Source organism: Thamnophis sirtalis, unplaced genomic scaffold (genome assembly GCF_051295495.1).
Source record: "Thamnophis sirtalis isolate CommonGarterSnake01/CBP01778 unplaced genomic scaffold, rThaSir2_p1.2 scaffold_1, whole genome shotgun sequence".
Classification (NCBI taxonomy): Eukaryota; Metazoa; Chordata; class Lepidosauria; order Squamata; family Natricidae; genus Thamnophis; species Thamnophis sirtalis.
Window position 1 is genome coordinate 156060294 of NW_028261381.1, and position 25417 is coordinate 156085710.

Below are 25417 nucleotides of genomic sequence, written 5' to 3' on the forward strand. Positions count from 1 at the left end.
TGGAAGTCTTAAGTTATTTTTAAACGTTAATGGCTTGAAGGTTACTTTGAATACATCTATATACTACTAAAACTCTTGTTCCTGTAACCTTCAGCTGGGCGAAACAGCACATCAAACATTTTCATACAAGGTACTTCAAATGGCTAATTTATGGAATGCACTTGAAATCCTGGACCCATGGTTCCCATGGAATTGAAATTTGGCATTTTTAATAAAATATTTTATTCCTGTGATCAGTTGCTATGTTTGGATGCTATATAGTTCAAAGAAGGTACATCTGTGAGTATCTCTCTGGAATTTGTAAAAAGTGTTTCCAATACATTAAAACCTCTGCCATCATTCAAAAGCATTGAGGAATGTGGTAGAAAAATATGTTGACCTAGTGAGTCATGGGTTGTCTAGTAAGCTAAGACCTGAACAAATATTAGTCATACGCTGAAAAAATGCTTTCATGTTTGATTGAGAAATACGATTGATGGAACTTAGATATGATCCTCTCCAACTTGCCAGCAGTCTGCTTTTGGCCATCACAACAGGCGTGATAGTTGTAATGGCATACAGAGACAAGGCATGATTAGCCAGTAAAAGTTATTATCTACTGCTTACAGAATTAGTCAATACATATATTTATTCTTTACTGTCTCTGCCCTGTGAGTACGACCACCACCATTGTGCCAGGCTTGGCAAGAAGGTATCTAAAAGAAAGCAGATACAATAGCTATTCCTGATACCAGCAGTTTATTCCTTGCCTTCTGGGCATACAAGGGAACTGAGGGCTGGGTCTGCTCTGCTGCACTATCCCAAAAACGTTCAGAGGTAGCAAAACTTATTGATGCTTGGATTCTACAAAGACCTCTTAAACTTCATAAAGACAGGCAAGTTTACATCTGGTGTTTTCCTACTTTAGCTTGGCAATTATTTGGAAGGCTCCTAGTATGTTGCCAAGAATCTGTCATAATTTGGCTCTGATCCTGTTCCTTATATTTTCTGGCAAAGATCCCTTTGCCATAAAGAGGTCCATTCTCTCAAGAGCACCTGGCCTATTTTGTGTCCCAAAAGGGGATGAGCCGCCATTCCGTTTACTATGGTCGCTATGGCAACACACCAGCCCCGCCATATTGGTAGGAATGTTTCCATGGCAACAAAACCACGCGCGAGCGATAGCCGCCACTTCGTTTGATTTAGTATCTACAGGGACCAAGACATCTCCCTGTGTGCAACTGTCTGTCGAGCCGGCCGAGCAAAGGTAACGAAGCCCGCATCGCAGGCATGACGGACCATTTAGGCCTGGAGGACTTGAATCTGACAGGAGAAGAAGCCGAGCGCCTGACAAACGCTTTCAAGGACGACGGATTCCGCACTCTTTTCGCGGAGTACGTGGCCGAACTGAACGATCCCGAACAAAGGGCCATTTATGAGGCCGAAGTGATAGCTATGGAGCGGCAGCGGGGCGTGGAAGCCCGCTTCCTCCACCCAACCCCGGGCTGGGTCCTGCGCACGAGCCAGGCTGGTAGCCGGCGCTGTTACATTAACATCTGCAGCAACCGGCTAATCGGGAGGCCGGAGTCTCGGCCAGCGCCTGGAGGTTCCTGCTGGTTCCTGCCACACTCCTTAGCCCCGGGACGCGAGGAATTGAGCCGCAAAGAGCCGCGTGGGCCTCGCCGTCTGGTCTACGACGTCGTCTTCCACCCGAGCACCCTGCGCTTGGCCGGCCGCATGACCCAATTCCGCCGCCTGGTGAACGACACGGCCTTGGAGGCGATAGAGAAAAATTTCTCCCCGCAACTGGACCGCACGAACGCCGTCCCCCTCAACCGCATCAAGTATAAGGGCGTCCCGCAGGCCACGCTGCTCCGGACGCCGCTGGCCGCAGGAGCTCGACCGTCCCCAGAAGAGCCTGGAGAGCCAGACGACTCCCCCTTGCCGCCTTTTCCTTCGCCCTACACCTACCCGCCGCCCAGCCCGCAGTACGAAGCTCTGAGGCCCCCTCCGCCCAAGCCACCCCCGCTTGCCACCACTCCGCAATGGACCCTCCGGCACCGCTCCTACGTGGACCTTCAGGATTATCGCAACGCCCGGGACTCCGCGCCTAGCCCGATCCCCCGCGAGTTGGTGATGACCATTGAACTGCCGTTGCTCAGCTCTGCCGCCCAGGCCCAGCTGGAGATCCGTGGCCAGGAACTCCAGCTGGACTCGCAGCGTCCTGCCGCCTATCGTCTGCGCGTCCCGTTGCCCTACGCAGTGGACGAGAGCCGTGGCCGGGCCACGTTCAACAAAGCCAAGAAACAACTGGTGGTCGTCCTGCCGGTTTTGCGGAAGCCTGACACGGGCCTTGCTTTCAGCGTTCAAGCTGAGCAGGAGCAAATCGAGAAAACGCCAGAAAACGAGGAGCAGCTGCCAGAAGACAGCGGCATCAGCCCGGATAAGGACGGTGCGGAAGTGTGTCAAAAGACGAGCTATTCTGAGCAGGCGCTTTCCGTTCTTGCGTCCGACGTAGAAATAACTCCGCCACCCTCTTTGGCTAGTGCTACAACCAATGATGCTGTGGATGCTGCTTTACTTTCTGACTTGAACGGCCCGATTCCGCTCTGTGTCCACGAACGCACTACATGTGACAATCTGGACTTTTCGATGCATGCGGGAGAAGAGAATCCCCTCGTTTCCTGTGCTTCTGAATTTAGTGCTGCACTTCCCGCGTGCAACGAGAACAACAGTGAAGGGGGTGAAGCGAATCCGGGGTTAACCAGAAGCAGTAACAACGTGGTCTTGGGGGCACAGCCTGAAGGTACCGGCTTAGATTCCCTTTCCCCCTCTCTGCATACTGACCACACTTGGAAGCTCCCTACAGATCCTGCCGTTTCTTTAAACCAGGAGCATCTCTGTACCAACATGGAACTTAATAAAAGTCCCAACATCGTTAATGTTGAACTCCCATCGTGTCCAGATAACAGCACAATCCCGTGTAAATGGCCCTCTGTAACTTTGGATCATTCAGAGACAATTTTGTCAACTGATAATCTAGATCAGAGTCCAGAGTTTTCTGGAAACTCAGATACAGCAAACCTCACTACTACTAACCACGTGGAACATTCTGTTTTGTATCCTGGAAAGAAACCCATTGTTTCTTCTGTTCAGCCTTCACAAAAGCATGAAATTGCTGTAGATACTCATATAACCTCTACTTGCAGTCCTGATCCTTCAATATCTTCCCCCAGCACTCTGTGTCCTCCTTTTAATTGTACTCAAGATGAAAAGTCTTTGGTGATCCTCTTACAGGTTCCAGACGTTGTTCCCCTGAGTTTCCAAGGGGAAGTGGGCACAAATTATTACTGGGTGAATTTTGCAAACAGAGACTCTATTTCCTTCAATTTCCTCTTGCAGTTTCTTCCCGAAAATAAATTATCTTCTCCAGAAAGTGAAATTAACATATCACCTAATAATGTTGTCATTATCCTCACCAAATCACCTGAAACCACTGGAATTTGGACAAAGTTCTATTTTGGTTCAAATTATGACAATTTACAGGTAAATTACTTTTTAGATTTTTATGTTACCTCCTATAGACTACTGTATTTAAGTTATTTACAATTTGGAAATACACATACTTCAAAATTGTTCATGTATTTCATTCTTTCTGTACAGAATGTGGGATAGTAGATTTTATCTAATTTGCCCAGTAATTTAATTCTTTCAGCAATTGTTTGAGATAATGAATTGATCCAAATTTACACTTGTTTGCTATTTTGTTATCACAGTATGAAAGTTAGCATAGCAAATATACTCCAAAACAAGTTCTCATAGCTCTATTTTAGGTTGTAGATTTATTTGATGCAGTAAATATGTAATTGCTTAATTACTGTGCATTTCTGATATTTTTTATAGTGGCTTGATGTTCTGTGAATGGAAATCATAGTTAGGACTCTTTAGAAATAAGACGTGTCAGAATACTGGACTATTGGAAGGAGAGACAGTTATGCCACTGCCTGAGGGAACAGTGGTTTCCTCTTGCTGTTTTTCTTTAACTGCTCAGCTACTTTAATATTGTAGTTGGATATGAAGGTTATTACTTGATGGCCGTAGTTAGAAAGTTATAAGGTTCTTCCTATTCATCTTCTCCCTTTTGCAGCATTATTCATTGACTATGTAAACTGTACCAATTTTCAAGGTAGAGTTTAGAAATCTAGAATATCTTCATTTGGGACAAGGTTTTGTTAAAATAAAAATAATACTGATTTTAATACATTGCTCTCTTTACACTGATATTCTGTGGTATATTGTCCCATTCTTAACTCTTATCTGCCTTTTCTGTTAAATAATCTGAACACTGAATCACTCACAAGATCACTGATAAAAAAAGTTCTAGATTGTAGAAGCTCTATATCTTGGTATACTTTTCATGTAATGCTAAATCATTGCCAGCAGAAGATGCCCATATAAAGCACCTGGCTCAAACATTCTCCCTTTTCACCATCGCCTATGGGATGGAGAAATAAAATAAAATGTAGCTTATAAGATTCTTGGTTTCATACTGATGAAAGAAATGTCCTTCTGGGTTCGGCTCCAAGTAGGGGAAAAGACACTGGAGACATGGAGGCTGCTTGGAAAGATGGTTTATTGTTGGACAGGACCACATGGCTTGAGTCCTGAACAGAAAAGGTGATCACATGCTTCAATGTTGGTGGAGAAGAAGAGAAGGGCTGAGGGGGGGGGGGGCTTACTAGGCTTTTTATAACCTGTTCAGTCCTACCTCTCTGTTTCCTGTTCCTGTGTAAAAAATGTATTCTGATTGGTTGTCAGACTCCCATGGGGCCATGCAGGGGAACTCTCTAGGCTATGTTTTGAATCCAGGTTTGGTTGAGTTCTCAGATGTCATGTGGTCAGTTGGGAACAATATTATCATGCTTTATTGTAGCTGAAGTGGAGAAGTCTTTATTATGTAAAGTGGACTACCTTGGCCTTCTTAATGGCCCATTAACAGTGGGAATGGGCAGGAAGCTACAGGCAACTATTCTGTCTTTTAAAACATGTTTCTTTCTTTTCATATCCAGAGAAGTATTCTGCCTTTTCAATATTTCCTAGGATATTTCATTTTTCTGGCAGAGAGCTGGGTGATAACTTCCTACAATACTATATATGAAATAGGAATTACAGTTTAAAATAAATTATGCTTTTGCTAAATGACAATGAAAAACAATTGAGGGCTTGATCTTTTTGTTCAGCAATATCTATTTTCAAATATATAATATATTTATAGTTATATGTTCACAAAATAAAAAACTAATAAGAGATTTTGTTCATTTTGAAGATATAAACTAGATATAGAACAAACTTTATTTTTCATTTTTTTGGATAATTCACTACGAACAACGCAATCTAGCTCTATAGAAAGAGAATTTTAAAGTCTAGGAATAGCAACTGCAATTCCAGCCAATTGTCATGCAGTTAGAACATCTAAGGCAGTAGTCCTCAACCTTTCTGGCTCTGTGGTCCAGTGGTGCCGGCAGGAGTGGAAGGGATGGTTTCGTATGCATGCCCGCCACTTCCAGAATTGGAGCTTCGCAAACTCATCTGCCGCTTGCTCAGACCAGTCCCCCACAGGTTGTGGACTAGTACTGGTCCATGGACCAGAGGTTGGGGACCTCTGATCTAAGGGATCTAAGGTATATAGATGACTAGTATGTAAGATATACTAGAGTCATGTTTAGTGTTTCAAGTCATTTAGGATTTCAAGGTTACTGACCAGTCCTTTATATTAAGTAAAAAAAATGGTGCAACCACCAGTGAAATTGTTTTAATTAATGAAATACATACTTCTGATAACTACAAGTAGCATATTTTTCGGAGTATAAGATACACCCTTTTCCCCCCAAAAGAGGGTAAAAATCTGGGTGCATCTTATACATTGAATACAGCATTTTTGGCCTACCGAAAATGGATGTGCAAAGGGTTTGGAAGGCCTGCAAAGTGCTCCTGGGGGCTGGGGAGGGCAGAAACAAGTGAAAAATGGGCTTTTTAACTCATTTTTTGGGGGGGGCAGCCCCCAGGAGTACTTTGCAGGCCTCTCAAACTCTTTGCATGCCCCATTTTTCACAAAAAATGAGGCATGCAGAGGGTTTGGGAGGTCTGCAGAGTGCAAAAACTTTTTTAAAAAATTTACCTCTTCAAAATCTTGGTGCGTCTTATACTCCGGTGCATCTTATACTCCGAAAAATATGGTAGTCCTCTATTTAAACCACATTTGAGCCCAAGATTTATTTTGATAATTGAGATAATTGTTAAATGAATTTTGCTCCTTTTCTTGTCACAGTTGTTTAGTGAATCATTATAGTTTTTAAATTAGTAAATAGTTGTTAAGTAAACCTGGCTTCCTCATTGATTTTGTTTTGTCAGAATATCGCAAAAGGTGATCATACAACTCCCCCACCCAAGACACTGCCACCATTATAAATATGAGTCAGTTGCCAAGTGTCTGAATTTTGATCACATGACCATGGGGATGCTATAAAGGTCATAAGTGTGAAAAATTGTTGTAAGTCACTTTTTTCAGTAATGTTATAACTTTGAACGGTCACTAAATGAATTTTTGTAAGTTGAGAACTGCCTGTACTTTTTCCAAAGCAGCAGCTTTGCAGACTAGTTGACGCATAAAAGTCATTACTAATTAATTTAATTTTTAAATCTGTTTTTTGTATTCTGTTTGTCTTGTTTGTTTGCTTTGTATTGTCCCCCCTCCCTATTTTGGTTTGTTAGCCGCCCTGAGTCCCCTTGGGAATAGGGCGGCATACAAGTTTAATAAACAGTTAAACAGTTACTATAATAGTTGCATAGAGATGTTCATATAAGTTACAGTTGCTTAATCTATGCAAACAGATGCCACTGGCTCACCAATCAAACTTGGGAAAGATTCCTAATTTTAATCAATTTTTGAATATTCAAGTTCATTGCATGATAAGGAGATCCTATGGGCTGAAAATTTTGGAAGGGGTAATTACCCTAAGAGAAGATTCCTATAAAAGGCACAAAAAAGATAGGTTTATAAATATACAGCTAATTTTCTAGGGCTATTTGCAGGATTTCCTCCCCTATGTTGTGACATATGTTGTTATTCTGCAACATTTGGCATGTTTCTTTGTTGTTATGATTTCTTTGTCAGGTTTCCAAGTAACACCCTTAACGAAAGATGACTCTGAGGCTTGAGTTTCCTCAAAGTTCCATTTTAATAGAGATGTCATATTGGCACATCTGGGAAACCCCAAATTTGAAAACTTCCAGGTTTTCCCCACCCCCCAAAAAAGTTTAAGTCCCTGCCTAGCACCCACATGTCCTATGATTCAGCATGGCAGTGGAAGTTTGGACCATATGATGGACTTGTAGATGTGGGGACAAGTTCTTGAACTTTCAACTGGGTGGGGAAAATCGGGAAGCTTTCAGATTCGGGTTTTCCCAGATGTGCCAACATGACTCTCTTAATAAATTGGAACTTTGAGAAATACTTTGCCTTGGACTCTGATTTACTTTTGGATTTTATTTGGAATCCTGACACTTATTTTTATTCCGGTATTACTGAAGACTGGCCTGATTTCTCTCCCATTCCTTCTACAGGCTCGATTTTGCCAACCACTGTGGAAAAGTTTTTTTTTTTCTTGTAATAGTAATTAGTTCCATGACTTGTTGAACTTTTGTTTCATCATTCAGTATGTACCCATTAGTTGGGAAAATTAATTTTTTTGAGAGAGTTCTGTATAATGACAAAGTTTGCCTCTGTAAACTTCTATAAATGCTGTGTCTACTGGAGAGGCAATGTAATTTTTCATTTACTCAAAGGTTACTAATTTGTTAAATGGAGTTTCAAAAGTCAAGTGTTCTTTTGAATAAAAAAATCTGCTCATTTTATTATCTTCTTCAGTACGGATCAGTGGTGACAGGGAGGTACACAAATAACTTCCTTTTTCGGTACGGATCAGTGATGACAGGGAGGTACACAAATAACTTTGGTGTTTTTATCAGAGCCTGCTGCAAAGTCATTAATTTAATGGTTTATTGAACCTATGAATTTATTATAAACATTGCCATTGGTATGAGGATTCCATAATGGAGATAAAATTACAAATAACTGTCTTCACTTCACTGAAGTCAGGTAAGATTTTCAGCATGTGGAACCATATAGAGATTGGGGTAGGCTCATACGTCCATGCCTTTTATTGCTAGTATCGAAACTCCCAAAATTACATTGCTTGTGTGAGCTGGATAATTGTTTCCTGAGACATGAAGTAATGGTTGACCTATACATCTCCTACTATTTTTAACTTTGTTGCTTATGGCTGTTTTTTTGCCTATTCAAACTTTCTATGTATAAAGAAAAATGATTGAATTTAGAAATGTATCCTGTCCCATCAATATTACCTATATTATTGGAACATTTAATGATTTAGGAAAAATGCGGTGTTGTACTATTGGCTGGTATTATATCAATTCCGCCCTTTCTTTGTATAGGAATTTACAATCTTAACTTTGGATTTATATATTATAGAAGCAGACAGGTAGAATCAAAGGCAAGCAGAGAGTCCAAATAAGCTTCAAGTAAAGCTGCATAAAATAGAATTCTTATGAAGGAATAGGGAATGTTGGATTTGGTATCTGATGTAGCAAATACTTGGCAGAGGATTTGTTCTTCTACTACAAGTAATTCATATAGCAGCACTCCCCCACCCCCAAGTGTATTGCACATATACATACACATAAGCTGCCATGAGGGCTCCGTGGCACGACAAAACCGCGGTCCACCAAAGCGCGCCCGATTAAAGCGCGTCGCTGACATCAGCAGCAGCGCGACAACAACGACCGCGGAGAAAAAAGGGCGCTTTAAAAAGCGCTTTTAAAGCAAGCCGATTCATGTTAAGGTAAGGGTTAGGTTTAGGGTTAGGGTTAGGTTTAGGGTTAGGTTTAGGGTTACGTTAAGCGTTAGGGTTAGGTTTAGGGTTAGGTTAAGGGTTAGCATTAGGTTTAGCTTTAGGTTAAGGGTTAGGGTTAGGGTTAGGTTAAGGGTTAGGTTTAGGGTTAGGTTTCGGGGGGTTAGGTGTAGGTTTACGCGTTAATTTTAGCTTTTCCGCTCACCGTGCTTTTTTCGTCACGCTGTGATGATGTCAGGTACGCGGTTTCGTCGAGCGCGCTTTAGTCGACCGCGGTTTTGTGGTGGAACCGAGGGCTCTGTCTATATGGACAAAATGAATTGCATAAATTAACAAAGATTTTCTGAAAATAACTATTTTACATAGTCAATTTGATATATTGCAATAGTTAATTCTACTTATGTTGCTAATTTTATTGACATGTATTTGTTATAGTTTTTTAAAAAGCTTATTTTATTGATATAATAGATTGAGATTTAATGTAACATCTTGAATACTTTTTGAACACTGCAAATATTTCTAGTTCTCATTTGGGAAAATTAATCCAAATGGTTATATCTTACTTCATTATAGCTGGCATTATGTTGACATTTGTGCATTTTCAGCCTGCATGGGAAAACAAGTTTATTCCTTCATGCAGAAATCATAGTACAGGTTGTCCTCAACTTACAACAATCCATTTAGTGACCATTCGAAGTTACAATGACATCAAAAAAAGCGACTTATGACCGTTTTTTACACTTCTGACCTTTGCAGCATCACAATGGTCATGTAATCAAAATTCAGATACCTGGCAATTGACTCATATTTATGACAGTTGCAATGCCCCAGGATTCTGTGATTCTCTTTTGCGACCTTCTGATAAGCAAAGTCAATGGGAAAGGCAGATTCACTTAACAACCATATTACTAACTTAAAACTGTAGTGATTCACTTAACAACTGTGGCAAGAAAGATTGGAAAATTGGAGAAAAACTCACTTAATCTGTCTTGCTTAGCAACAGAAATTTTGGGCTCAATTTTGGTCATAAGAAAAGGAGTACCAATACTGTAACCAGCTAAGTTCCAATCAAAGAACTTGAAGGAATGCTCTCAGTATTTCTTAGATATTTCACTTAAGCTTCTGAAGACTTAAAAAAAGCACAACATCTTTAACAATGATAAAGAATGAAAAATTACAATGAGCAGTACAGTGCATTTTCAATTAGCTGCATTGAACACCAAGAAATCAAAGGTAAACTGTACCGATTTAATGGTGGCCCATAAGAAAAAATAATAATAAAAGTTTGTATTTGAGCTTGAAATAATTGCACAGAGGCCTGAAAAACTAATTTTCTCTATATCCTCTCAATCACTTTTCCCATTCTTGCTCCATTTATTCACATTATAGCAAAATTATTTTTCCTGCTTTTTGACAGAACATACTGTCCTATATTGTGGTACAGCCATACTTGCTTAGATGAAATAGTAGTAAAACCATGTTACATCTAATAAGCAAAAAATAAGAACAGATTTATTATGGTAATGAGCCTTGAATTTGTGCAACTTGTTCCTCTGCTCTTATTGAAGTCATAAGGTATTGATGAATTGTTTATAGAACCTGGACAAAATAATGAAAAAAGAGCCTTTTTAATCTATTGGTGAAGGCAGCGGGCTAAAAATAAGGAAACTGAGTCTTGCCTTAAGCATGAAAGCCAACTGAGTGATTTTGGGCCATTCTCTGTCAGCCCAATTCACCTCACAGTGTTGTAGAAGGGAAGATAGGAGGAGGAAGGAATATTAGCTATATTTGTTAATGTTCGCTGTCTTGAGTTATTTATAAAAATAATATAAATAACATATAAATGTTTTAAAATTATTAGTCTTAATTACAGTTTCATGAAACAAACTAACTTTGCCAGTTAGGCCTTTTATAATATCAATGCTAAACCACAGTTGTTCAGCCATTGATTTTTGAGTGGGTTCACACAAGATGGTTAGTAATAAATTATAGTTTAAAAATCATAGTAGCCGACTGTGATTTTTGAATACTGTAAGTCAAACGACTTACAGTATTCAAAAATCACATAGTGAAGCTTACTTTTGAATAAATAAGATTGTGATATTAGTTTTTTTTTAAAAAAATCCCAATCAAAGTAATAGCAATGCCCCCATGGATCTTTAAAACAAAAAGAAGAAGTAGAAACATGTGTAGGTAAAAAGCAGAAATCAGAAAAACATGCAGTTGTTACTAATTCTTTTTCAATTGCTATGTCTCAAATTGTTGATTTTTCTTTGACTATTTATTATTTATATAGGCATCACATTTATAATTTGACCTTTGTTCAGGAACTGAAGGTTGCAATTTGCTCTATGGTCTGCAGTTTTATTGCCCAATAAGTTAATGAATATGAATGGAAATTGAATGGGTCAATTGTCTAGCTGATGGTTACACTCAACAAGACAGAAGTGAAGGGTTTAAAGAACAAAAACTAGTCTATGAGGCAATGCAAGAATGTCATAGAATTGTTGGAAGAAATATCCATCTGGTTCAGTTCCAAGCTGGGAGAAAGACCCTGGAAACATGGAGGCTGATTTAATGATGAAGCAAAACCTTATGGGTTCTGGTGCAGCTGACCACATGGAGTTGAGAGTGAATGGTTTTTATACCTTCTCTTGGGCTTTGCACTTGAGCTTCTTGTTCCTGTGTGAGAACATGTATTCTATTGGTTGTTATCAGACTCCCATGCGTCCATGTAGGGGTTATGTAGGGGTCATAGCTGGCTCTATAGGCAAAGTACAAATCCTAGATGTTTGTCTGAGCTAAGTTTTGTTGAAGTTTGGCCTGCTCTGAGATGATGCAGTGAAGGAGCTTGTGTTCTGAATGGGTGTTGAGCAATTCCTATTATGACTTCATGGCTTTGTCCTGGTTTGGATCTTGAGTGAGGGCTAAGCTAATCCTGTCACTCTGCCTTTGTTCAAACTTTGCTGTAGGGAGTAATGAATTACCAAATCTGCATTTCTAAAAGTTGCCCCAGCTCAGTATGTATTTGGGGCTCTGAGTTCAGTCTCCCTTAAGATTTTTAAATTTCTCTTTTAAGGGGAAATATTTTATCCTGCCTTTCCCCCCCCCCCTTTTTAATATTCTTCAAAATAGTTCATTTTTCTGGGTGGGGTGGGTGGGGGTGGGGGTGGCTTCCCACAGAATCAAGAATTTGCTAGAATAGAAATATGGAGAAAAAGTGAATGCTTTTTATTCTCTTGCATCGTGTTTTTTTCTTTTTTAAGTAAACATTGATTACTCCAAAAGGAACAGCATTATAGATGCATACTGTTATGTACATAATATTTGAAAATACAAATGTTAAGAGTAAATCCTGAACAATTAATTGCAAAGGTTAGCAAGAATGTGCTTCTTTTGATATATCACAAGAATCTTGAATAAATGGCAGATCATTTTTGGAAAAATCTATTTTCTTTAAAATGTTGCTATCTTATCTACTGACAAAACAGCCTCCTTGTGGGAGAGCTACTAATATTTAAGGGGCACACCCCTCTTTCTTTGTTTAGAAAATGTGTATTGCTGATCTCCTGATCAAGCTGTTAAAAGCTTTTTCTGGGGTTGCCTCTTGGGGCTATTATCATTTTAATCAGTGCTATTGCCTCAGGGAAACTTCTAGAAACACTTCCCCCCCCCCCTTTCATTTTGCATTGTTTGGGAGAGTTGAATTTCTATGTATCAAGATTGACAAAAGCCATTGAGGTCTTCAGATCTTCATTCCTTTTCAACCTGCTGTCTTAATTTGACAGTGAAGTGATTTAAATTAAATCCCTCTATGTGTCCTAATTTTAAATGCCTGCAGTCTCCTCAGGAGAAATATTTAATTTGATACTAGATAATGCAATTCTCGGTTGCATTAGAAAATTATTGTATCAAAGATGCTTGTGGTGAAACCTGTGTGTACAGTTCTGGACACCACATTTCCAGAAGGATATTGGTAGATCAGAAGAGGGTGATAAAGGTGATGTACTTGTGGATATGTTCTTTAAAAACAAATGGAAGGAATATGGGATATTCAGTCTGAGGAAAAAGTGGAAATGTGATAATGTCACATCTGGGTTCACAATAGGAAGGTGTGTCGGATGCATTTGCCACCTTGAGTTATTTGTAAAAATAATAAAGGCAGGATACAAATAAATAAATCTAGTGTTTTTTAGCATCAATATGTAATGGTGGGGAAAAGCAGAGCAATGGTATACATTTCTGGCAAAGGTTGTATAGTCAGTTTAGAACTTGTTTTGTTTGCAGCTTTGTGCTACCACAATCTTTTTTCAATCTACAATCTTTTGCATATGCTTGAACCAATTTCTGCTTGAAGTGTTTGTAATAATTTATTTCTGATGCATGTACAGTAAATAAATCAATGCATTAAAAAAATCACAATATTCCAACAGTTATAAAATCTACGCAAATAAGAACACTACCTCTTTTTTGAATAACATAAGACCCTAAAGATGTACATAATCCTTACTACTTCTTTGTTACTAGCTTCAATTCTCAGGAATATATATATTTTTTTTAAAAAAATAATAATATTTAATTTAAAACAAATACAACATCCTTCTTTACATGCTATAGAAAGTGTATCAGTTGGTTACAAAAAGACTTTCATGCCTCTCTTCCACAGTCAACAAACATAATTCATATTAACTTAAGTATTTTAACTCAAATATTCATACATGTCACCATCATCCTATCTCCATTTTCATTTAACTATAATTGTTTAAGCGTTCTTCATCATAAAATATACCAAAATTTAATACATAACCACATTTTGGCCTTTCAATTACTATTTCTAAAATCCTCCACTAACACTAAATCCTTATGTCCTCTTCTAGCTAAAGATCTCTAATATTTAATAACAAAGTTTTCTAATCCTCCTTTCCAAATCACTATTTAAAGTTTACATCCAGTTTCCTTATGTTATACCCATATCTATATATACGTTGTTATTCTTATCCCTCTTTTATTTGACTATATCCTATATCATAACATTTCCCCCCTTATAATCAAAACTTTAATTGTATCTAACTTAGTTCATCATCATCATTATTATTATTATTATTATTATTATTATTATACAATTGTATCACAGCGGCCAGTTGTTTAGCCGGATTTGGCATTGGTTACTAGTCGGGCCCCACCCAGGGGCCTAGGACGTCGTAACGTATTTTCGTAATATGCGTGCAGATCCAAGCAGTGCGGCTTTTTGCATTTGACTGATGGTGATTTTGTCAATTTTTAACTGTTTTAAATGTAATTCCAGTGCTTTTGGAATAGCACCCAGTGTGCCAATTACCACTGGAATTACCACTGCTGGTTTGTGCCATAGTCGTTGAATTTCGATTTTTAAGTCCTGGTATCTTTCGATTTTTTCATGTTCCTTCTCGGCGACCCTGCTATCACCTGGTATTGCAATATCTATGATTGTAACCTTGTTTTTCTCAACCAGTGTGATGTCTGGTGTATTATGCGCCAGTATTTTGTCTGTTTGTATACGGAAATCCCACAAGATTTTGACCATCTGATTTTCGGTGACTTTTTCAGGCTGATGTTCCCACCAGTTTGTTGCTGTTTTAATATTAAAATTTTTGCACAAATTCCAATGGATCATTTGTGCTCCTGAATTGTGCCGCAATTTATAATCAGTCTGTGCGATTTTTTTACAGCAGCTGAGTATGTGATTAACAGTTTCATCAGCTTCTTTGCAAAGTCTGCATTTGGCATCATCAGAGGATTTTTCGATTTTGGCCTTAATGGCATTTGTGCGGATAGCTTGTTCTTGCGCAGCCAGGATTAGTGACTCTGTTTCTTTCTTTAATGTACCTGTTGTTAACCATAACCAAGTTTGTTCACTGTCCACTTTATCTTTTATTTTTTCCAGAAATTGGCCATGCAGTGCTTTGTTCTGCCAACTCTCCATTCTTGATTTTATCACATCTTTTCTGTATTCTTGTTTCGTCTGTTGGGCCTTCAGTAGATTTTTGTTCTTTACTTCGATTAATAGATGTTCTTGACTTTCTTTTCAATAATCAGCCAGTGCATGTTTTTCTTCTTCAACTGTTTGCTTCACTTGTAATAATCCTCTGCCACCTGATTTTCGGGGCAGATATAGTCTATCAGTATCACCACGTGGATGTAAACTGTAGTGCATTGTCATTAGTTTCCTGGTTTTTCGGTCCAAAAGGTCCAAATCAGCTTGTGTCCAGTTAACTATACCAGCTGTGTATCTTATAACTGGTATTGCCCAGGTATTTATGGCCTTGATTGTATTTCCACCATTCAATTTAGATTTCAAAATTTTCCTAACTCTGTTGGTGTACTCTCGCCTGATAATAGTTTTTACTTCTCCATGCTTGATGTTATCCAACTGCAGAATGCCTAAGTATTTGTAGGCTTCATTTTCTTTGCATTTAATTAATTGGCCATTGGGCATTTCAATTCCCTCACATGCAGTGATTTTGCCCCTTTTTATGGATACAGTGGAGCATTTTTCCATGCCAAACTGCATTGAAATATCGGTGCTGAATACTCGGACTGTGTTTGTCAATGATTGGATTTCTATTTCTGACTTTCCATAGAGTTTCAAATCATCCATATATAGTAACTGCGAAATTTTTTCAGCTTCTTTGGCTGTTTGGTAGCCTAATTTCATTTTTTTTAAGATTACTGATAGTGGGATCATTGCGATGATGAAGAGAAGAGGTGAAAGTGAATCACCCTGGAAAATTCCTCGCTTGATATTAACCATTCCGTAGATCTCATTCCCTACTGCCAACTCAGTTCTCCATTGTTTCATCGCCTTTTCAATAAAGGATGTAATATTTTTGCTAATGCCAGTTGTTTCTAAGCATTTTATGATCCAACTATGTGGCAGTGAGTCAAATGCCTTTTTGTAATCAATCCAGACCATATTCAAGTTCGTTTTTCTGTTCTTACAATTTTCTAATATCATTTTATCAATTAGAAGCTGATCTTTTGTGCCCCTGCTCCTTTTTTTGTTGCCTTTTTGCTCTACTGGCAAGATGTTGTTTGTTTCCAAATAATCCATCATGTTATCTGCAATAATGCCTGTGAGTAATTTGAAGGTTGTTGGCAAGCATGTTATTGGTCTGTAGTTTTCAGGTGTTGTTCCTTTAGTTGCATCTTTCTGAATCAAGTATGTTTTTCCAGTTGTCAACCATTCATCAATTTGGCCCTTTTGTAAAATTTCATTCAGTTGCCTGGCCAATATTGCATGTAAACTGGTCAGATATTTGAGCCAGAAACCATGTAATTGGTCCTTTCCAGGTGATGTCCAATTCTTTAACTTTTTAACTCGATTTTTGACCATCTCAGTTGTTATTTCTAATACTTGCATTTGTTTGTTGCCAATGCTTTTCTCAAAGTCATGTATCCACTTTGCTTCCTTGTTGTAGTTCTTTGCATTTTCCCACAATTCTTTCCAGAATTCAACTGTGGCCTGTTTTTCTGGTTTTTCACTTTTGGTGTCACCATTCACATTAAGACTTTGATAAAAGCGCCGTTGGTCTGATCGAAATTGCTGATTTTGTTTATATTGGATGATTCGTGCCTCATATCTTTCAATTTTTCTAGCTGTTGCTGTTATCTGCTGTTTTACAATCTCTACAGCTTCAATGATGTTTCTTGTATCCAATCTATATCTTCTGATTAGCCGATCTATGATTTTGTTGTTTTTAAGCCGTTGCTCATGCATGTTCTTTAAGTTACTAGCATCTGCCCTTAATTTTTTGATTTTTTGTTCTAAACGGATTTTCCACTTTGGCTTTGATGCTTTTTCTGTTGTGTGACTAGGTACTTTAATTTTAATGCCTAGTTCATTAGTGACTATTACAGCTGCACTGTACATTAACTGGTTTGTTTCCAAGATGGATCCCGGTTCAATTGTTGAAAACACTACATTAACCGTTTTCATGATAGGGGCCAAAATTTTCTTAGGCACAGTTTTTAGTGATGGTAAACATTGCCTTTCCTCATTAAGCAGAAAATGCTCCATGATCTTATCCTTCAATTCTTTTTGTTTTTGAGTTAGTTCATCAGTTGGTTCAGTGATAACTGGTTCTAGTGGTGGTGATGTTATTTCCTCCCCGAGAGCTTCTTCTGGGAGTTCTACTATAATGTCATTAGTTGTGTCTTGAATATCAGTTATTTCCGCTTGTGATATTGTTTTTTGGGGTTTGCAATTTGCCTGAATTTCCTCATGTTCAACTTCACTAAACACTTTATTCCATATAATAAATCGCCTTTGATCTGCTAGTCGTTGTTCACTAACATTTGAATCTGGATATTGTTGTTTCCATAATTCATACATTCGCTTTAAATAGCCTCTTTTTTCTGGCTCTGAGTTGTAGTAACAGGCCATTATGGCACGGTTTTCATCTGCACTATATTTTTGTCGTTTTGTTGGCTGGTCCACTTGTAGCCCACTTGTCGACGGATGTCCAGGGACCCCAACATCCGCCGCGGCCCTTGTTAACCCGCGCGATGACCGATGCGGTATGGAATTCTTATTTGTTTTTTTCACCATATTGTATGGGTTGGCGGGTTTTTTTTTTACGGGACCAGATGCCAACCTGACCCCAACCTTCCTCCTTTCTCATCCGGGCTTGGGACCGGCAACGGCGGAGTTGTTGTTGTTGTTGTTGTTGTTGTTGTTATTATTATTATTATTATTATTAACATTTATGTATAATCCAAAGGGATTGATAATCCTCCTTACATGGGTATCATTCAATATGCATATCCAATTATACTCATCATAACATTACACATTGTATACATTAGTAACATTATCAGTTATTTATTTAAGCTATATCTATTGTCAATAAATTTCACTAAGTTTAACTAGTTTTAAATTATATTCTTCCATCTATCAACCTGTATCTTTCCAATAGCAAAACAGTCTCATATCTTCTGCCATTTGTGGTGCCACTCCTCTAATCATCTTCTTGATCAGCTTTGTATAGACTCCTCTTAGCAACTCCTTGCTTATAAAATCTCTCATATAATCTTGATGCCCTCTTTCTGTTTCCTTATTCAACTTATCTTCGATTGTCAGCAGTGTTATCAATGCTTTTGCTAATAGAATTTCTGTTTGGTTTTTAGATTCTTTGGTTTTTTCTTCTTCTGTATCGTGCCCTCTGGACATGCCTGCATTCTCAGGCCTATTCAAGCCCTCCATGTTTAGGGCTATCCTTACCAAGGCTTGGGCTTCTGCCATCCAGATGGGCCTCCCAGCACCAGCAGATAAGCCCTCCTCCGATCAGGGTACTAAGGAGACCTTTGGGCCACAAGACCCAGGCGTGGGGTTGTTCAAGGAAGCCTCCCCCACCGGATGTGGTTCCAGCTCCACAGCTGTTTATTGACATACGACTGCCTATGGGAGGCCCCTGTCTTTCAGGGACTTTGCGATGTCTTTGAGGTCAGCAAGACATATTCTTCCTGTTCACCGTCTCTTTGGGACGGTTTAGGTACGATTGGACCACCCAGCGGCAAAAGTATTGGCTGCAGTCTCGGAGCATCGCGACCGCACGTCCATATCGTCGTGACATTGGCTCCTCCTCTCCTATTCTCAGGAATATTTTTGTAGCCACTTTAAAATATATAAAAATATTATCCATAACTTAGCATATAATATTGCTTAAAAATACTAAAAAGTGTGGAAGTAGAATCTATAGATTCTACCTCCATACGTCTTAGTATTTTTAGTACAAAAATATTCTTGAGAATTGAAGCTAGAACTGAACTAGTGCTATACTTTTATGTGGTTGTTTTAACATTGTTTATTGGAAAAGTGTCTAAAATCTCGCCTACATGGCAAAGAAGTTCTTTGAAAAGATATGGCTTCTGAAACTGCTGTAAAAGCCACTGTTACGGAACTGGCAACCTTATTTTATTTTTGGAAGTTACTTTTTTAAAAATAGCTTGTTTAAAAAGTCATTTAGCCATAATTGCAGCATAATATTCTGGTACATGTTCCGTTCATAAGTACATGATGTCCAACAGTTTTTTTTTCTCAGAGTGCTACTTTATTATCTGATTTTATTTATATGGCTTAGCCTTAGGAGCTAAAAGAACCCTACGTTGTGTTCCCGTTTTCTATCCTCTCCAAATCTTGTGACTTAGGCTGGGCTGAGGGAGGGTGGGGTGAGAGTTTCCCAAAGTCCCCCAGTGAACTTCTGTGGATGAGGGTTGGCTCCTTGGTGACAGCCCAGCTCCTTGACTACTGCACCATGCTTGTCCTATGCCAGGGGTGTCAAATACGTATCATCATGGCATTGTCACGTGACATGTCATGAATTCCCCCCCCCCTTTCGCTAAATCATGGCCACTGCATTCCCATTTTTACCAAAGACCGTGCAATTGATTGCTTTCAGAGCATGCATTTCCAATTTGGTGTCAAAGATCATGTTAAGAGTTATTGTCAGCCTCTGCTTCGGTGCTGCTTTTCGGCTGCCATTGAAACGGGGAGGGGGGGCATGGTATTTGGGAGGAGAATCATTCTGTGCTGGAGGACTGTTTAATTAGGGAGTTATGCTCACCATCTCTTTGCGCATGTGGAAGGGAGTTTCCCGCCAAGGCCAACTGTCCAGCATTCCATCCTGATGATGATTTTCGAAGATGTCTCCCACCTGACAGTCTATTCTACATAACAAAGAGTTCTCCCCTTCAGCTCCAGGGTGATGAGATTAAGGCATGATAGTATTAACCTTCCACAGAAACTCACCACATGGCATCTGGAAACTCAAACTTGGCCCCATGGCAGTCTGACAACCAATCAGAATACATTTCTTACACAGGAACAGGAAACAGAGAGGTGGGGCTGAACAGAGGGTATAAAGCCAGGAACTTTCAGCTCTTCACTCTCTTTCTTCTTCTTCACCCAACATTGAAGCATGATCATCTTTTCTGTTCAGGACTCAAGCCATCTGGTCCTGTCCACCATTAAACAATCTTTCCAAGCAGCCTCCATGTCTCCAGCGTCTTTTTCCCCACTTGGAGCTGAACTCGGAAGGACATTTCTCCCAACAGAAGAAAAATAAAAAAAGAAACTTGCCGTTATAGTGGTTGTGGTGTCTTCAGAATGAATGTTTTTAATTTGAAATGAAATTTAAATCCTTCCATATCTGTTTTACCTTTAGGAAAGATGGTTTATCACCGAAAACAATGTTGATACGTTTGTCAGTCACCCAGGGATGTGCTGCTCTAGTCAATCGGAGAAGGAACACAAGCCATTAATTGAAGTATTGGATGTCTCTGAGGGCAAAAGCCAGATCAGATTAAAGGTAAATGGTTATTCAGCATATGTCTGTTATCTGTTTCTGAAACTGAGGGGATCTATCACTATGGTTACTCTCACCAGTCCCGCTTAATGTTCTTGAGGGCTTATTCTTTGTATGATAAATAATGATTTGGAAAGTAGAATACTGTACAGTATGCATTGTTCAGAAATAAAGCACTTAGGGTTGTACACAGAACCTTGGATTCAAATGGGTAATCAGCAACTTCTTAAAACAATTCTATATTTTCTTGGCATTATGTGGCCACCCTAGACACTTGTTGCACATGCTTAAGAAAAGGTGAGTTTGGTTTAGGGAAGAATCAATTGATGCTACGTACATATCCATGCACACTCCAGAATGTTACACTTAATAAGAATTGATGGATCATTTTCCTTTTCTCTGCTAAATTAAACTCATTACATCTCCCCAAACAAGAATGTTTATGCTATGTACTGTATAGATTTTAGTTTGTAGGCTGCATTTTGGACTTTGCTCCTTGGCTGAGACTGGTGTAGAGTAATCCTGCAGTAAGCAAAAAAATTAGAAGAGTAAACAACTGCATTTGAAACCTAGCTCTGATTTTTTATTTTATTTTATAAGAATGCTTCAGATTCTGCTATTATATATTATAGTTTCACAACTGTTATATTTTCTTTTTCTTCAAACATTTACAAATTATACTGCCTTTATATTTTGCCAGCTAAAGTCAGTTGTATCAAAAATTCTAGCTGATTGTACTAGGGTGGAATTATCTATTCAGATAATCACATGAGGCTCATCGTTTAAGTATTATTATGGTTGGTGACATTGTTTAAGATGCATGAAAGTGCCATAAAAGTGAAATTAAATCTGAAATGTGGGTGGGTGGGGGGTCCTGATGGTTCAGTGGCTAAGATGCCAAGTTGTCAGCTAGATAGCCGACTGCCTAGGTCAGGGGTGTCAAACTCAATTTCATTGTGGGATGAATCAAGGCTGTGTTTGAACTTGGTGGGGGGAAGGGCTCGGCAGGTGTGGCCAATTTGGGTGGGAGTGGCCAGCTTGATGCCACACCTCAAACTGCTCACGTTTCCTCTTCACACTGGGTAGATTGGGCCGAAGCAATGTGGGCCAGCCCCTTACATTTTCCAGGACGGCCCCACAGGCTGCATTCGACCACATTGTGTGCCGGATCGGCCTGCGGGTCTTGTGTTTGACACCTCTAGCCTAGGTCAACACAGTGAGTTCTCGTTACTTGCCCCAGCTCCTGTCTACCTAACAGTTCGAAAAGATGCTGATGAGTAGCAATAGCAATAGTACTTACACTTATATACCACTTCAGTGCTTTACAGCCCTCTCTAAGCATCTTACAATCAGCATATTGCTCCCAACAATCTGGGTCCTCATTTTACCAACCTCAGAAGGATGGAAGGCTGTGTCAACCTTCAGCCACACAGAATTGAACTCCTGAAGTTATTCGTGAATTAGCCCTGCAGTACTACGTTCTAATCACTGCGCCATCATGGCTCTAGAGTACTTAAATAAGTATCACTTTGATGGGAAGATAACAGTATTCTGTGCACCTTTGGCATATAGTCATGCTGTCTATACATAAAATATCTTCGGACAACCCTGAGCACTAACCCCCCCAGTCAGACATGACTGGACAGGGATACCTTAATCTAAGTCTGAAATATTTCAAGCAGTACAGCAACTTGATTTGACTGATAAGAATTTGAAAGTAGCATTGAAGGACACTAGCAAATAATAATTGGAGGCTTATGAACATAGTTGGGTGAGAATGATTAACTTCTTGGTAAACTGGATTTTGAGCATTTGGAAACATATTTGTCCATCTTTTCCTTCCGAGTTGTCCTCCTCACAAACATCCTAAGCATATCAAATTTCTCATTGAGCTAGGGCTGTCAATATAGCCATATTTAAATAATTAACAAAGTAGATCCAAATGGCACACTAGAGGCTGAACTACTTCTTCATCTGGAATCATAACATTTCTCCAGGAACATACAAAGTCCATATGGTATTGAATAAGCAAAAGACATTTTGTATACATTAATCATGATACTTTTTTTGTTAAATACATACCAATCACATGTCTGATATAATGAAACGTTGCCTCTATTGAAGGCCCCATTGCCTTGGTAGTTATATTCTGCTGTCAGGGTTAGGGAACACTCCTAACGTTTACAGGAAGTGCAGCAAAAAGATAGGAATACAGATGTGTGTGTGTGATAAGACCAGGCAAGGAGGAAATGCAGGTAGTTCTGGTTTGGTTAATGAGTTTGTTGCTTAGGTTGAAACAGTGAAATGTTTTCTGTCTCTTTCTCTCAGCAGATAGAGAATGGTAGCCTAGAACTTGGCAGAAGAGAAAAAAGAGAGAGCAGTGAACAAGAACAAGAACATGGCAAACTTTTAACAGATGAAGAAAATTGCTCTGAACAAACCAAGAGTGTTTCAGGTTCATCTGTAGTTATGCAAACAATGGGGAAAGTTGGCAAGGGATCAAGCTATTGTATGGAACTTGACCCTGGTGATCCTAGTGGGAGGATTCTGGGGAAGTTGCAGATAAATAAATTATGTGAGTCAGGACTTACTCTTGCAACAAGCAAAAGAGCCACGTCCTCAGTACAAGCTGAGCTTCAGGAGGGAGAGGAAGTGACAAAACTTAAGAAAGCCTCACAGAACAAAGAGTTGAACAGGTTAGCTCCCACTGTGTTAAAGGAAACTAACATGCAAGATGGTAGTGTGGAGTATATAAGCTGTCACACAACACAATGTGCAGTCCCCTTTGAAAATGCTTTGCTGTATGAACTGGATTAAATTAGTTTCATAAGACCCGTACTTGAGTCTGCAGCTACCTCAAATTCTGCACTTACTGTGAAGCATACAAAAAGTCAAAGCTATACGGAAATTGAAATTTAAGTGATGGAAGAAAAAGGAACAGAAACTGCTTGTTCTTTCATTTAGTTCAAAGATTTGGATGTGACCAATTTCTTTCTGAATTTCAAAAAGAAATGTAGGCAGTTCATTAAAGCTGTACAGATTTCTCACGCATGTCCTTATCCAAATTAGATGGCACATGTTAGGCAAGCATGCAGATTGTGCAAAAATCTGTAAACATCTTGACATAAGTAAACATGTTTTTTTTAATATCCCATTCTTCTGTTTTCTCCAGTTTTCAGCCAAATCGCAAATTATAACTCAATAAACATTCTCCAAAATTAGATGACATTTTACACACAGCCTTTGCTGTTAGAGTGCTTTCAACTGTGTATTTACACAGCTGGAGTGATCTCATGCTATCTAGCATCCTACAGATAGAGAAGAGAATAAAGATTATTAACAATTAATTACTGTCTGGCTTGCAAACTTTTTTAGTCTTTTGGGAGGCCTTTTAATGTCTCAGCCACATTGGGGAAATTCTTCAAGTGGTATGAAAAAGTGGTAACTAGAATGAAACAATTGAAACCAAATGGATTTATTTGTAACATGGCTAGGATTCTGATGCTTCCAGACTGCCAATTTCATTTACTTAAATTTTCAAAGAATTTAAAAGCTTAATTTAAATACATTTGTATTTTGACACAACGATCAGTGGCAGGTTGAGTCTGTTTTGTTAAGTGTAAGTCATATAAGTCTAAGTAATGTCATTAAATAGTCATAGGAACACCTACCTATGCAAAGAATACGGTAGGTACCTCCATAAAAATGTATTCTTAGATAATACTGTACATATTTGAAATTATCCTTTTGAATATGCAGATCACAACATTAAAACTGTCTTATTGAAATCTAGTTAAACTATCATTATATCCAAAACTACACTACGCAATAACAGAGAAGTGTTCTAAATTTCAACTTAATTAAATTTCCTTGCTTAAGCCAACTTCTAATTATGCCCCAGAATTATCCATTAGGTGGAAAATGGCCTTTGGTGCTGTTGAGTGTTTGCTGGAAATTAGCAAGTGACATCGCACAGAGCAAACACTACAAAGTCAAGATTAAAGTTTCCATGAAGTAAATGAACTTTCATCAGTGATTTATGCAGCTCCTAGCTATGCTTAATTTTAATTGGACTGTTCTATTTTGCAGACATTACAAGCCACAAATTTTAACAAAACTCCCTTCTAAATAAGAATGATTTAAAATAGTTTGCAGTCTTTCATCTATTTAACTTAAAAGTTCTGCCTACATATTCAAATGAAGAGATTTTATAAAATCTAATAAACCTTTCCTTTTGTAATCTTAAAAAGTATTTATTTCAGAAAGGCAAAAAAACCAATAAGATATGGAAAGCTGTTGTAATTTTTCTGTTAATTCCTCCTACTAACTGGATGTCATTTTTAAAATTGAATTTATCAAAAATATGTTTTTAAGACTAAGCTAATTTGTCCCAATTATTTAGTATAATATAATCTTTATTGTCATTGTACTTAAATACAACGAAACTGGTTATCTGGACAAATAATACAATTTGGATTTTATTTTTGTTAAAAACTAAGGATGTATTTTAGGATATTTGTTGGCATAATGAACTTTTATGGTGGGTTGCCTAGAAGAAATTTGAGACAAATTTTATCGTAGAGCTGAGCATATAGTTTAATTAAATTGTGACTTTTCACAAGCAAGACTTTTTAGGCTATTAAGCCTAACATATTCAGATATTTTAGAATGTTCTAATTATTTTTCTAACATTCAAATTCTAAACTCAATGCTCTCACATTAGGCTACCAAATCTAAAAGTTAAAACTATTTCAATAGGAAGTAAATAATGTATTTTTAAAAAGAGCTGTTTACATGTCTTATTTTTAGCACTGCAATATGCTCACGTTTCTGTATTGAAAATTTTAATTTGTGATATTTAAATTCAAATAAAATGGATTATATCAAAACATTGAAATTTGTATTACAAAAACATGATTTTTTATTTTGGCATACATCAAAAGAAACCAATTTCATTTTTCTCATATAAGCACATAGAAAATAAGATTTTGCAGGTATTAAGGTATCAAATTTCAAGCAAGCCAGTAAAAGGTTATAGAAATGGAATACTGAGGGAGCAGAGGATCATACTGTAAAACTAAAGGGGGGGTTGGGAGAGTAAGTTACAAAACAAACGTAAAACCTAACTTTTGAAAACTCATGGACAATAGCAAAAGACTGATGGGG

General features: G+C 38.4%; 2 protein-coding genes across 3 annotated transcripts in view; one reads left to right on the forward strand and one right to left on the reverse strand.

Moving 5' to 3' along the window:
- The window catches only part of KLHDC1 (kelch domain containing 1), a 36751-nt gene extending 34619 nt beyond the window's left edge, over positions 1 to 2132 (reverse strand). Inside the window, exon 1 of the mRNA XM_087728969.1 lies at positions 2056 to 2132. The gene's annotated coding sequence lies outside the window, so the exon portion shown is untranslated. The remainder of the gene's footprint in view (positions 1 to 2055) is intronic.
- DNAAF2 (dynein axonemal assembly factor 2) lies at positions 1255 to 25142 on the forward strand. Of its 2 annotated transcripts, none has more exons than XM_087728926.1 (3): positions 1255 to 3525; positions 20111 to 20254; positions 22580 to 25142. In XM_087728926.1, the coding sequence occupies exons 1-3, from the start codon at positions 1270 to 1272 to the stop codon at positions 23066 to 23068; spliced, it is 2889 nt and encodes a 962-aa protein (XP_087585052.1). In that variant the 5' UTR covers positions 1255 to 1269; the 3' UTR covers positions 23069 to 25142. The 2 variants fall into 2 exon arrangements, with proteins under 2 accessions (XP_087585052.1, XP_013918156.2); XM_014062681.2 differs by having other exon boundaries at positions 22583 to 25142.
- Positions 25143 to 25417: the final 275 nt, after the last annotated feature.